Genomic DNA, 13,321 nt, shown 5'->3' on the forward strand with positions numbered 1-13,321 from the left:
TTTGTTATGACAATTCTTCGATTATTTTATGGAATTAATACTGAAATTGTAACCAGCTCTTTGTAATACTTCCAGAAGGAATGTAGATGCTTTATTGATAGGCTTTCCATCTTAAATTGTGTTGGATTTGTCTGCAAAAATGGGTAAAAAATATCTGAAAAATTGGTCATTGGTTTCAATGAAGGTACTCTTGTTCTGGCAGGGACTCGCTTTTCAGCACGACAACCCCTCTAGAGTTATGGCCGCTATGGCCAAATCATTCAGAATGGATATGGGCAGCCAAGCGGAACTTGTAATGGTGGTCTATATCTACAATTGTAGTTCTGTCGAAAATAATTTGTTGGTAAATCATCTAAACTTCCTGTTTATTTATTTCTTAAGTCTGCGTAACAGCAATATAACAGCGGACGGGTGTGCTGCTCTGACTTCAGCCATGTCATCAAACCCATCACTAGTCGTGACTGAGCTGGACCTGAGTGAAAATAACTTAGGAGACACAGGAGTGAAGCGGCTCTGCGCTATACTAAATGCTTCACACAACAGACTCAAAAGACTCAAGTAAGTGTTTTGATATCTTGATTGTATGTGTATTACAGATAAGACTTCCTTTTCTATTCTCCTTCCACAGTGAGAAAACCACTGCACTGTAAAACTGACACTTACAGTAACACATTGTTTGTTGTGAGACAAGATAAAAATGTATCTTGATTCTACTTGAAAAATTCTACAGTGGAATTAATGATTCCTGTATAAAAATGCTAGTTTTAGCCAGTGGTTAAAACTAGGATATATTATGGGTATGTTTAAATGTTGGTGATGCACACACTCAGGAGACAGATTGTCTCAGATTTGATGGAAAGTTCACTGTCAGTGCACAGCACAATGCAAAATATCAAGGCAGACATAACATGAATATACAGTATAGGGCAAAGGTTTGGATTCACCAATTAATTCAATGCATTCTCTTCACTTTCGTAGGTATTTAGGTAGATAGGTAGGTAGATTCTCACGGAGGGCATCAAAAATGTGCATGAATATATAGAATTAGCACAAAAAAAATCATCTAGCAGTCAACATAGCACAACTGATGGTCTCACACCTTTCAACAACCTTATTTTTGTCTTATTTTCAAGTAAAAACAACCAGTCAGTCAAGTCAACCTTAACTATTGTAATTTCCAGCCCATAAGCCACTACTTTTGTCACACATTTTGCATCCTGTGGCTATTACGACGATGCGGCCAATTTATGGATTTTTACTGGCAACCTGTGATGTTCTTGTATTTTAACAACTATGGGAGGCCTAATCTAGACGGCTCTGCATTTAGACACCAAAGACTCCCATCTAGTGCCCCAAATGTTATTACCAAATGTGTTAAAACATGTTACCGCCAAACGTTCCTGCCAAAAACAAAACAAAAACGCTTTCATGCGCTTTCAAACACCAATTTATGACCTCCAGTAATTCAGTTTAACCCTCCGACTAGAACCTTGCCTGGGTGGTAACGGTTAAGGGAGTTGAATTATGAATTAAATCACCTACGTACCTTCAGCAGCACCAGAATAGGTAAGTTTGAAGACCGGACCGAACACCTGCATTCTTTTCTGCAGGTCGACGTCTTGCCTGGGGTTGTTAAGGCTGGAGCCAAGCATGACTGGAATAAGAATAGTCATTTGTACTATATCTTAATTCCAAGCCATACTCTCTTATCTCGAAAGTGAAGGCTGTCACTGGTCTGAGGTATTTTGCGTCGGCAAAATTGTTAGTAGTCTTTTTCACCCGGCTTTCCCGCCTCTGAGTGACAAAGCTATTAGCTACCCTCAAGAGCTAGCAGTTGGCACTTCACTTAGCCCTGACCACATCCACCCCTGTGTCTGCTGCTACTACTGTTGGATCCCCTACGGTTACCCCCGACTAACACAAGGGTGTCGCCTTATCAGCGAACTAATACGCCTGTCTCTTGTGGGTTTTCCATAATAAGACATAAAATGTTATCTGTTCATGGTCAGGTTACGGTAGCTACACAGCTAGTCGGCTAACCTCTCCTGGGTACATAGCTGAGGCATTTTCGGTGGTTGGCCTGAGACACTCATGGCTCAACCCACAAATATCCTATAGGAACACTAGATGCGTCGTCTGAGTTCCCATGATGCAAGTCGAACGTCCGCGCATGGCGACCATGTTAGCGCAGCCGGCTGGCTCAACCAATTGCAGTGAGTTTTTGGTGTTGTATACTCTTCAGATGGCCATAATTCCCTCAAATTTCCAGCTATTAGCCATTCCCATAATATGGCTGGTTAAGACAGTGGCAGTCTGTGAAAACGGTCGGGGTTCCAGCTTTTCATTTTACGGTCGCAGCCGGTGTAAGAACCGCGGACCATGTTTAGCCTACCTAGCCACCTGATTGAGTAGCCTGCATCCGGGTCAGAGAGTTGCAACAGTGAGACACCTCAGATCTTCTCTGTGCCTCGGTTTGATTGACGAGACCTTTGTGATGAAGTGTGTAGCGTTTTTGAAGTTGTTTATAGCGGGGAAACATCAGAAAATAATAGGCCTATAATTGGCCCCGCCGTGATGCATTGGCTGCGTTTTTCGCCAAAAAGCTTAAAATTAGCTAACTCCATAACGGCGCGGCATTGCCCGGAATGGATCATCATTAGATACATTATGTGGCATGGGAAAGCGATGGTGAAACTTTCATTTTACGCCGGAACTATCCTTTAAGTAGTCAAGTAAACTGATCGGTGAATCACAGCTGCACCCTTCTTCCCTGTATGCAAAGCAACTACAGCGGATAGCAATGGCTATCCTAGATGATAGCAGACACCCTTTGAGTGAGTTCCAGTACCTCCCCTCTGGACGGAGGCTGGTAGTTCCTGGTTGCAGAACCAATAGGTTCAAAAGCAGTTTTGTCCCAGCTGCAATTACTTTGCTAAACAAGATGTAAAATAAAGCAAAACAAGATGTAGCCTATTTGTAAAAATGCTATTTGCACTTTAGCAGCGCCAGAAGTGTGGTGTCACTTCCGCCATGGTCCTGCAGTGGTTGTATGAAGTGTTGTGGTCCACCACTGCAGTAAGTTTATACCCCCGCCCCCCGCCCCTGTGTGTATGTGTTGTATGTGTATTAGTCAAATGTCAAACATTTTATTTATTTATTTGTGTAGCCTACGTGTGTTTTTTTAGACTCCATGTTTATGTGCCATGTGTCTTGTGGTTCTGATGTAAGGTCAGCCATCTTCTTCTCTTTTAAACTGCAAACCCAGTTTACCTTCGGGTACCAATAAAGTTGAACTGAACTGAACTGAACTATCTCTCCGAGCCCACAATTCCTCGATCTGAGAGCCCCTTGGACTACTGGACAAGCAACAAAAAACGGTTTCCGCAACTTGCCCCCCTCGCACGGAAGGACCTGTCCTCTCCTTGCACAAGTGCAGACAGTGAACGTTTATTTTCTGCCGATGCAAATTTTATCGATGAAAAACGAAGCTGAATTGGATGTGAGAAAGCAGAGATGCTTCTGTTTGTTAAGAAAAATCTCCCACTGATGCCCTACCCCAGAGTACAGAATATATAATGCATATAATGTAGACAGTGAAAAGTTTGGGGGAGGTTAGGATATGAAATGTTGAGAAGAGCTTTTAAGTTGAAGTTTTAAGCATTTAATCGAGCATTGTTAATCGAAATGACTTTCAGTTTTGAATATTTACCTCACCAAGCGATGCACCTTTTTTTGTTAAAATGAAGATTGCATATTTTTGTTAAGTGTTGTGTTTTGCTATGTTTAATGTATAGCAGATGCCCATGTGTTGTAATGGTATGAAACAGTGACAAGTTTGGGGGGAGGTTAGGAAAGGAAATGTAAGCTTTTTAAAATTGTCAATCTGAATGAGTTTCGTTTTGATGTAGTCAAGCATGAATGATGTGCAGAAAGCTCTTTACATTACATTTTATTTTTTTATTTTTATTTTTTTTACCTCCATAAGGGATGCGAAGTGTGAAGCAATAAACATTTGCAGAGTCAGAAAGTTGTTGTTTATTGATATAGATAGGTCAGACGAACAGCTAACTCATCCGTTTTTTTTATCTTGCACAATTTAAGTAGATTATATCAATTTATCGGTATCGGCCCTGAGAAGTAGGAAATAATCAGTTATCGTATCGGTTGAAATTTTGAATATCGTGGATCACTACACAATAAATAGAACCTTTCAAGGCCACACAGGTGGTGGGCCATGAATAAATGCAGCTCATTGATCAAATTGAAATAGAGCTTCGGCAAATGGTCATGCAGAGAGCAGTACCCATAGTGAGATGTCGTGTTCATCTCCTTCAGAGAACTGGGGTTACAGACGTAACCTTCAGTTTTTTGTCACCTCCATCAGATGTTACCACCATCAGGTTTTGTTCCGTAGCTTGTTCCTCATTTGACTGAATAGTGCTGGTTAATTAAACATTAAAGGACATATCGCTTAACATTGTGATCCAAAATTATACTCTAGGCTCCACTGAGGCGTATTTGGAGAGTTTTGGATTTGAACGACTTTTTTTCTATCAAAATTAAAACCTGTTTTAGCCACATTCTGAAGTATATGTGATGTACTGTGCTACAAGTGTATATGTGTGCTTTACTTAAATAGAGTGTAAGATAAACACAAAATACCCTTTCACTTGTCTACTCACAGCCTTAGAGACTGCAATATAGGAGCACGGGGGTGTGCTGCTCTGATCTCAGCTCTGACATCAAAAGCAGACTCAAATCTTGAATATCTGGATATGAGAGGAAATAAACTAGGAGGTTCAGCAGTGAAGCAGATATCTGCTCTGATGGATCAAAATAACCAACTGACTGTGAGGTAAGTAAAACATTTTGATGACGTGAATAGTAACAGATGAAGTGAATAGTAACAGATGACAAACTAGAGTATTTCATATTTAATATTGATATTAAATAGTTAGTAGTAGATAGTTTATATATGTATGCATACTTATGTTTGCTCTCTCTCTCTCTCTCTCTCTCTCTCTCTCTCTCTCTCTCTCTCTCTCTCTCTCTCTCTCTCTCTCCCCTCCTGACAGGGTTACTCATAATGGTGTCCGAGGTGGTCTTCCCGGCGCTGCTGGTGGTGCTGCTGGCATAGTGCCACGTGGTGCTACTCTCAGCTTTTTTGTTGCTGTTGCTGTTGCTGCCTGTGCTGCTTTCTTTGCTGCTGTTGGTGTCGTTCCTTTTGTTGCTGCTATTGTCTATGTTTTTTTCTGTGTCCTTCTCTCTCCTAGTACAGATAAAAATGATGTCCTACAAGAATTTAGTGCTATTGTTTGTGTTGTTATAGGTTTTGGCGTTGCTGTTGTTGTTATTGTCGGTGCTTTTGCCGGCACAGCTGGTTTTGCTGCTGCCGTTGTTGCTGTTTGTGCTGCTGTTGGTGCTGATTATGGTGGTGCTGCTGGTGCTGTTGTTGGCGTTACTGTCTGTGCTATTTCAATTGGTGCTGTTTGCACTGTTGTTTGCGGTGGTGCTGCTGCCGGAACTGCTGGCGGTGCCATTGTCTGTGCTGCTGTTGATGTTACTGCAGTTGTTGCTGCCGGTGTTGTTGTTGGTAGTGTAGCTCACAATGATGCTATTGTCAAATCTGCTCCCATAACTACTGTCTGTACTGCTGTCTGTGCTGCTTTAAATGTTGCTCTCCGTGCTGCTTTTGGCGCTACTGTTAATGCTAACGGTGCTGTTGTTGGTTCTGTTCTGGGCTTCGTTGCTACTTTTGGTTTTGTTACCATTTTTGGTGGTAGAGGTGCTTTACACCATGTTAAGACTGCAAGTACTGGTGTCATTGCTGCTATTTTAGTCAGCTCTGTTGCTGCTGGCACTGCAGCTGATGACTTGTTTGCTGTTTCCATTTTGGTTGGTACTGGTGCCTGTTTTAGTGCCTGCACAGGTGCTGTCACTGGTGCCTGTGCTGGTATTTGCGAACTTACTGACTATGCCCCCACAAGAAATGACTATCGTACCGCCTATGAAGTTGGAGCTGATGCTGCTGACGATTGGTCATGGTTGTTTCTTTCACTGATGACGGTGGTGCTGTTGGTGCTGTCTGTGGTGCTTTAATCAATAATGTTACCATTGGTCCAGGTTACTGCTTTAGTTGGTAACATTTTTGCCAGTGTTGAATCTGTCAGTGGTGTCGTTGGTGTTGTTTTAGGCTGCACTACATTTGATGACACTTCTGTTACTGTTTTGGTTGCTGCACTCATCCTTGTTGACACCTGTGCCGTCGCTGGCATCCGCAGACTTGCCAAAAGTTTCTTCAGAAGAAATTATGCTGTTATTGTCTATCTTGCCGATGTTGGTGTGCACAGTCCAACCAATCATGCCCCATCTAGAAATATCACCTTCCTCCCCAATGCTGTTGACAGCTGATGTGTCGAAGGGGTGGATGGGGTTACTTGATGGATGAAGCATGTCAGAGCAGAACAACATCTGATATACACTATAGTACTTCTTGATCAAACCCACAGAATTCTTGTTAATAGCCATTTATGACTTCCCTCTCTATAGAAGTCAGTTAAGAATGACAGTATAGGTAAATCCTTCTCACTGTACATATGAAGTAGAATTTGTGATTGAGATTGTGTTATCATTAGCGCATATGTATGTCATGTTTTGATATCAGTTTGTATTGTATTAAGCCTAACTGAGAGCAATGAATCTTATCAGCAAGATGTACAGTATGCTCCTGAAGATTTTTCATGTTTATATTTTGTCAAAAACATTGTCAGTGTACATGCAGTCTGCTGAAATGTGAAGTGCCAATTGTGAATACACATTTGTAATGCTCATCTCATAGGCCTACCTCTGATATTGAGAGCAACAGTGTCAAGGGATAGAATAAAGACAGGCCTCTCTGTATATTGTAAATACATGTATATACACATTGTGATGAAATATGAATTGAGGCTATAATTGATATGTTTACTGTTATATGTGAGATACTTCAATCTCCTGTGGCTGTGGCAATACATTGTGACGAATAAAATGTACATGTATAAATCAAAGTATTTCATCTTGAATGACAGAAATACAAATTCTATAGTATACATTGTGTACATGTGTTTCTACAATGCTTTTTTGATTGATATTTAACATTTTGCACTTTGTTTTTGTTTTGTTTTGTTGTTGTTTTTACCTCCGCCAAGGAGGTTATGTTTTCGGTTGCGTTGGTTTGTCTGTCTGTTTGTCAGCAGGATAACTCAAAAAGTTGCGCAAGGATTTGGTGGAAATTTTGTGGAGTTGTTGTAAATGATAAATGGAACAAGTAATTAAATTCTGGTGGTGATCTGGATCACGATCCTGATCCAGGATTTTTTTTAAAAAGACATTCTTTACCATTGCCGGTCGAGCCAATTTTGACATTTCAGTTATAACTCCACAAAACAAGGAAGAAAGGCTTGAAAAAAAATAGGGTGTAACATTCAAAGATACAGGCTGTTGGTATACCTGCTGGGCATTGCTGCCTGACGCACCTACAGCAGTGCACTCTATGCAAGTGTGTTCACCTGTTCACCTATGGGCAGGAACGGGTCATCAGCTGGGGACCACCAATCACAGATGTTTAGCTCCTTTAACGCCAGTTCATCTCATGGTGGCGGAGCGATGGCTGGTATCTCTACCTACCATCCCCTGCTGATGCCCTTTATCTCTCCTCCTTAACCATAGCCAGAAGCTGCCCTTCTCCACTTCCTCTGCCAGCTCCTTGATGGCTTTTCGGTTGCCTGCTGCTGTGTAGCCAAGCACAAGATCAGGTCTAGCCGGAGCAATGTCTCCGCTATCACCCTGGGAAACTTCTGCAGCCTCCCCAGGTCAACCCATGATTCACTCACCACCATGAGTCTTGGTGTTGTTCTCTGGTGGGTGGGTTTGGGGTTCTCCCCAGCTCTTGAAAAGGGGATGGGAGGTCTCACTGGGTCAGGAGGTTTGCTGTTGGCCTGCTGTCTGCATGTCTCTTCCACTTCTGCCAGCTTTTTGAGCACCAGGTCATGCCGCCACCTGTAGCTGCCTTGGGATAGTGCGGTCTTGCAGCCTGAGAGGATATGCTGGACGCCTGCATTGATGGTGTTGCATAGGGGGCAGCTTTCTTCCGCGCCAAACCATAAGTGGAGATTTCGGGGACAAGGCAGGGCGTCATACAGTATATCACGGAAGTGAGTACACCCCTCACATTTTTGCAGATTTGTGACTATATCTTTTCATAGGATAGCATTAAAGAAATTTCACTTTGACACAACGATTAGTGACCTTTTAGTAACATATACAGATGTTGTCACTTCAATCTGCTCACGTCATTACCTTACCGCGGAAAGCTTACCGTGGTCATTGCAACCTGTGGCCATTCGGAATGCGGGGGCAGTATAGCATTGCTTTTGCAAAGCAGAGTAATCTGCTTCAGTGTAGCTCATTGTACGTTGATCCCTCCCTCAGTTTTAGTAGGCTACAAGTGGAAAGAGTCAGCCAATTGCGCGTTGCACGTAACATTGGGCATTTGATAATAACACAAGCGTGAGCCCTAAACAAGACCGCCAGTCGACGGTGTTTTGTTTTTATTATTCTGTCCTGCATTCACCGTCTCAATTCCGCCCCCTAACTTATAAGTGATGACTCTGCACTAGCCTATTCAAGTCAGAAACGGATATCCTCAGGATACGTAGTTTGTATGCTTACAATTTGAACTGATAGACATAAAGACAATTAAAACTGAGGCAAACAGCCATGAACAATATTGTAAGGAAGAATGTCCCGTAACGTCAGCTTGAGAGAGATGTAGTTTTTTCATTTGGCGACAACATTCTCATCTTTCTGCGACGCTCATTCTGACAACCAGACAGCAACTTCGGCAATTGATAACAAGAAGTAAACGTGGGCCTTGTCGGTGCCCAACGGGTTCCGCCTGCCCGATCCGTTCCCTTTGCACACTGCACATGCGCAGTATGACGTATACGGAAGAGAAATTGCCTGATTTGTTCCGTTAATTTTTTACTTTCTCGTTTTAAGTGTTTATTTTGCAGGAGGAAGTTTGCGTTTTAAACTGTCTGTTTTATAATAATATATAACCGTTACAGAAACGCTAAATAAGGTCACCAACTGGTCAGCTAACCAACTGACTATTCAGAGCACAATATTAGGCTATTTACAGCGACAAACGCATTTGATGTAAAACAACGATATAAAGTAAAGGTATAATATAAATATATAACATATCTCTTTGTGTTAATGTTCTGGCGGCTGCAAAATAAACATTTAAAACGTGAAAGTCATAAGGGAACGGATCAGGCAGGCGGATTGATGGGTTGAATGTGTGCATATCCTGGACGCTGAAACAAAATGACAAGCTTTATGAAACCATGGCATGTTGCGTTGAGATGGGAAAGGAAGGCACCAAACTGCTGGATACATAGTTTTTTGCTCCAAATGTCTTTTACTAGCAAAACAAAACAGCAGGACAAATGACGGCGTCAGAAAGAAAAGAATGCTGGTCCGAATGCTGAGAGAGACAACAGAGGTGAGGACATATTATTTGTATCTAGAGTTTTTGAATGGCTAATCTTGATGCATCTCTAACTAGCTCTATTCTTGATGCCTTCGTATGGCAGCTCAATCTATGCTGCCAGCTATAATCAAATGAATCAAAGCTACGTTTGGTCTCAAAAACATTGTACACGGAACGTAGTATTCCTTCAGTAGGCAAGAAAATCACAATCATATGATAAGCCCTGCACCAAATCATGGAGTAAGTACAGGTCGACTGTGGCTTAGTACTGCTAGTAAAAACAGACTACATATGACGGCAAGTAATTCGGCTGTCTAGCCAATAACTGGTACATTGCTTGATCTTCACGTCATACTATTTGGATGTTTTACAGTGATACAGACGATACTGGTGTAGTGACACACTTCTTCATTATTACTTAGGAAGACAGGAGAAGGTCAAGATTCAAGAGCCAGACTTTCCATGACATCCTCAATACCCCTGTGAACGGGCAGCCCACCGTGACCAGCCATCATCTACTGGGCCGTAACTTCCTCATTGTTGACCCGGTTTCTCACTAGCCCTTCACAGATGAACAATACCACGATGAAGACGGTCATTGTCTGGATACTTTGGCTTGGCACCAGCATGGTCTAGGCCAGTAGGCCTGTCACGATAACAAATTTTGCCAGACGATAAATTGGCCAAGAAATTATTGCGATAATCGATAATATTGTCTCTCTCGCCATTTTTTAACAATATAATGTGCAATAAAAAACACTGCTATGCAAGGCGCAGCCTCCTTCTTGAAACATTGAATTTAACATTTGGGCCAGCACCCTTGGAGGTCTAAATAATTAAGATTGACGCTCCAAGAAGAAATGTCTAACAAAAGAGGATAAAAATGTGACTACACCCCTTCACATTTTAAAAGCATCACGGCGCGGGATATACAGTATATATTTTTAATTATATCCCCATGGAGCACAATAGGCTCTATACAGGCTTTTTTGTATTCATTATTAGGGTAATTAGTCTTACTTTCTGTTATTTATCTTTCTCAAGCACACGGAATGGCTTATAGGCCTATAGGTCCATGGTGTGGTGTAAAATAGGCTAACCTACAATTGGGTGGGCTATTGTTATTTCACTCACATACAGTGGGAGTAATAATTATTTGATCCTTTGCTGATTTTGTTGGTTGGCCCACTAACAAAGACATGATTAGTCTATAATGTTAATGATAAAATGTATTCTAGCATGGATAGACAGAATATCAAAAAGAAAATACAGAAAATAACTTTGAAGAATATATTTTAATTGATTTGTATTCCAGTGTTTCCCATACATTGAGGAAACTATGACCGCCATAGTTTCCAAAAATGTAAAAAAAAAATTATAATAACTTTTTTTTTAAACGATTTCCGTTTTTGTTAAAAACGATTTGAATTACGATTTCCTTCGCATTTTCCTCCTGGAGTAAATACATCCTATAGAGAAAACCACAAGTGCTTGAAAGACAGAGGGATCAAAAGCCTAGTCAAGTTGTTGTAGTTAACTTGGGTTTTTGGAGTGATAAAAAAACCTTCAGAGAAGGGACAGTTGGGATGAGTTTACTAACATTCCCCAGGCTTTGTTTTACTCCTATTTTCTGCCTTCCTATTTGTTTTGCTCCTATTTTGTTTTATTATTTTTTTCATTACATAGACCCCTGCATGAGGGACGAATGAAACTGTGTTGTAAACAGAAATGATTCACTGTATTTTTAAAATATAAATGACAATGTACTACTAATATCATGGGTAAAATGTTATGTAGCCTTATTTCTCAAAATATAAATGGCTGAAATGTAGGCCTAGGCCTATAGTTTCTCCATGCGCCAATGTCATACTGTACTCATACTGTACAAACATATTGTTTTGCCATTTTGCATTTACACTGCGTGAATACAACACCCCCCCCCCCCAAAAAAAAAAGGCCCGCGTAAAAAGACCTGAAAATAAAGCACCTATGACAGTAGTCTACTTTCTTGCCCTCTGATTTTAACACAGGTAGGCTACTGATTTTAGTGTCAGAGCCTGACCAAAAAAACCCTTCCTCTCATGACCAAAATACTGTTGCTATCTAGCTAGAAGGCATTGTAGCTAGCTTCCCCAAAATACACCATGAGATGATCTGTGTGGCAACCTTTCATTTTGGATAATGTGATCAGCCTACACAACATCAGGATGATGCTTACAAAATATCATCTAACAGGAGAATGCACGGGACTAGTGGTGATGTTGGGAATGCTTGGCTATACATTTTGCTACGCTAGCTAGCTAGCTAGCACGAAATCGCTAACAACTTACAACTAGTCCAGTCAAGTCAAGTCAAGTTTTTATTGTCAATTTCTTTACATGCACTGGTCATACAAAGAATTTGAAATTGCGTTTCTTGCTCTCCCATGCAGACATAGACTAATCTAGGTAAGGACATAGACAGTATAGACATAGACAGTACTCATACATGGACATAAGACAGTATGGACATAGACAGTGCTCATACAGACATTTAAAGTGCAAGACTGGACAACAGAAGACTTGTAGAGAACATACAGTTGAGGACGATATTATTAGCCCCCCTCCTGAAATTAGACATTTCTCTTGATTTCTCAGTAAGAATGACCATTATTAACCGTTTCTGTTATTCTGGAAACAAATACACTGATGGAGATAATGTTCAATGAGTTGAATTTGGATTTTTCTATTGTTACGATGAGTTTAAACAAAAAAGGGTAAAAATGACAAGGACAAAATTATTAGCCCCCTGATCATTAATAGTCAATATGGCGCCATTTATGAACCAAAACTGACAACAGGCTCTGATAAATTGCTACCTAGGTTGGCACATGCCCCACTAGGGATTTTGGCCCATTTCTTCACTGCAAAGTGTTCTTGCTGGTCCAAATCACATGGATGCTGAGCATAGTCATTAACCACAGACTCTCAATGAGATTGAGGATTGGACTATGAGCGGGTGATTCCAATATCGTGGTTTTAGTGTCCTTGAAGAACCTTTGAACTAATCTAAATGTATGCTTTGGGTTACAATGTTGTTGGAAGACCCAGCAATCCAGATTCAGACCCAGACTCCCTGTGTCTGAGGCTGAATAACAGACTAAACTTGATGCCCCACCACTGTGTGTAACTGTAGAAACTGCTTGGCCTCATTAGACCAAAGAAGCATTGGACACCTGCCTAGATGATTGTTATTGACCTGGCCTCACCTGGAGTTTTTCCCCCACCAAGAAAGACAGTTGTTAGTGCTTGTCATCATATTGGGCTTTGGGGCCGTCATCACAGAAGAACCCCTTTACTAAAGGCAGTGCATATCAGAGTGTTATTGAGCTTTGCCTGTGAACATTTGAAAGTCAAAAATGAGTTTTGAACATCTCTGCTTTCATCTGATGATATTCAATTGCACCTGCTTTGATGCATGAATTCTGCTTCTGTCAGGTGAAGAAAGGGATAGGCCTTGAATCGTTATAAGATGGTTTCCACAATTAAACATGGTGGTGGATACATCATTCTGTGGCAGCCTCAGCCACAGGAAACCTTGTTTGGGTGTACGGCACCATAAAAACTGAAAATTGTGATAGAATGTGAAAAGTGACCTTACAAAAATATGCTCATAGAGGGAGCTAAGATCTTCACTGGATCTTTCAATAAGATAATAACCCAAAACTTGCATCCAAAATAGTTCAAATGTTCCTCAAGGATACTAAAACCATGGTCATGGAGTGGTTCAGACCTCAATCCTTTAGAT

The 13,321-nt window shown here is 41.1% G+C and overlaps 1 protein-coding gene across 1 annotated transcript; it reads left to right on the forward strand.

Moving 5' to 3' along the window:
• Positions 1-387: 387 nt before the first annotated feature.
• Positions 388-6,099, forward strand: LOC134444611 (uncharacterized). Its single transcript, XM_063193866.1, has 3 exons — positions 388-558; positions 4,685-4,855; positions 5,076-6,099. The coding sequence occupies exons 1-3, from the start codon at positions 434-436 to the stop codon at positions 6,097-6,099; spliced, it is 1,320 nt and encodes a 439-aa protein (XP_063049936.1). The 5' UTR covers positions 388-433.
• The last annotated feature ends 7,222 nt before the right edge of the window (positions 6,100-13,321 follow it).

The sequence above is a fragment of the Engraulis encrasicolus genome, unplaced genomic scaffold, assembly GCF_034702125.1.
Source record: "Engraulis encrasicolus isolate BLACKSEA-1 unplaced genomic scaffold, IST_EnEncr_1.0 scaffold_62_np1212, whole genome shotgun sequence".
In the NCBI taxonomy this organism is placed as follows: domain Eukaryota; kingdom Metazoa; phylum Chordata; class Actinopteri; order Clupeiformes; family Engraulidae; genus Engraulis; species Engraulis encrasicolus.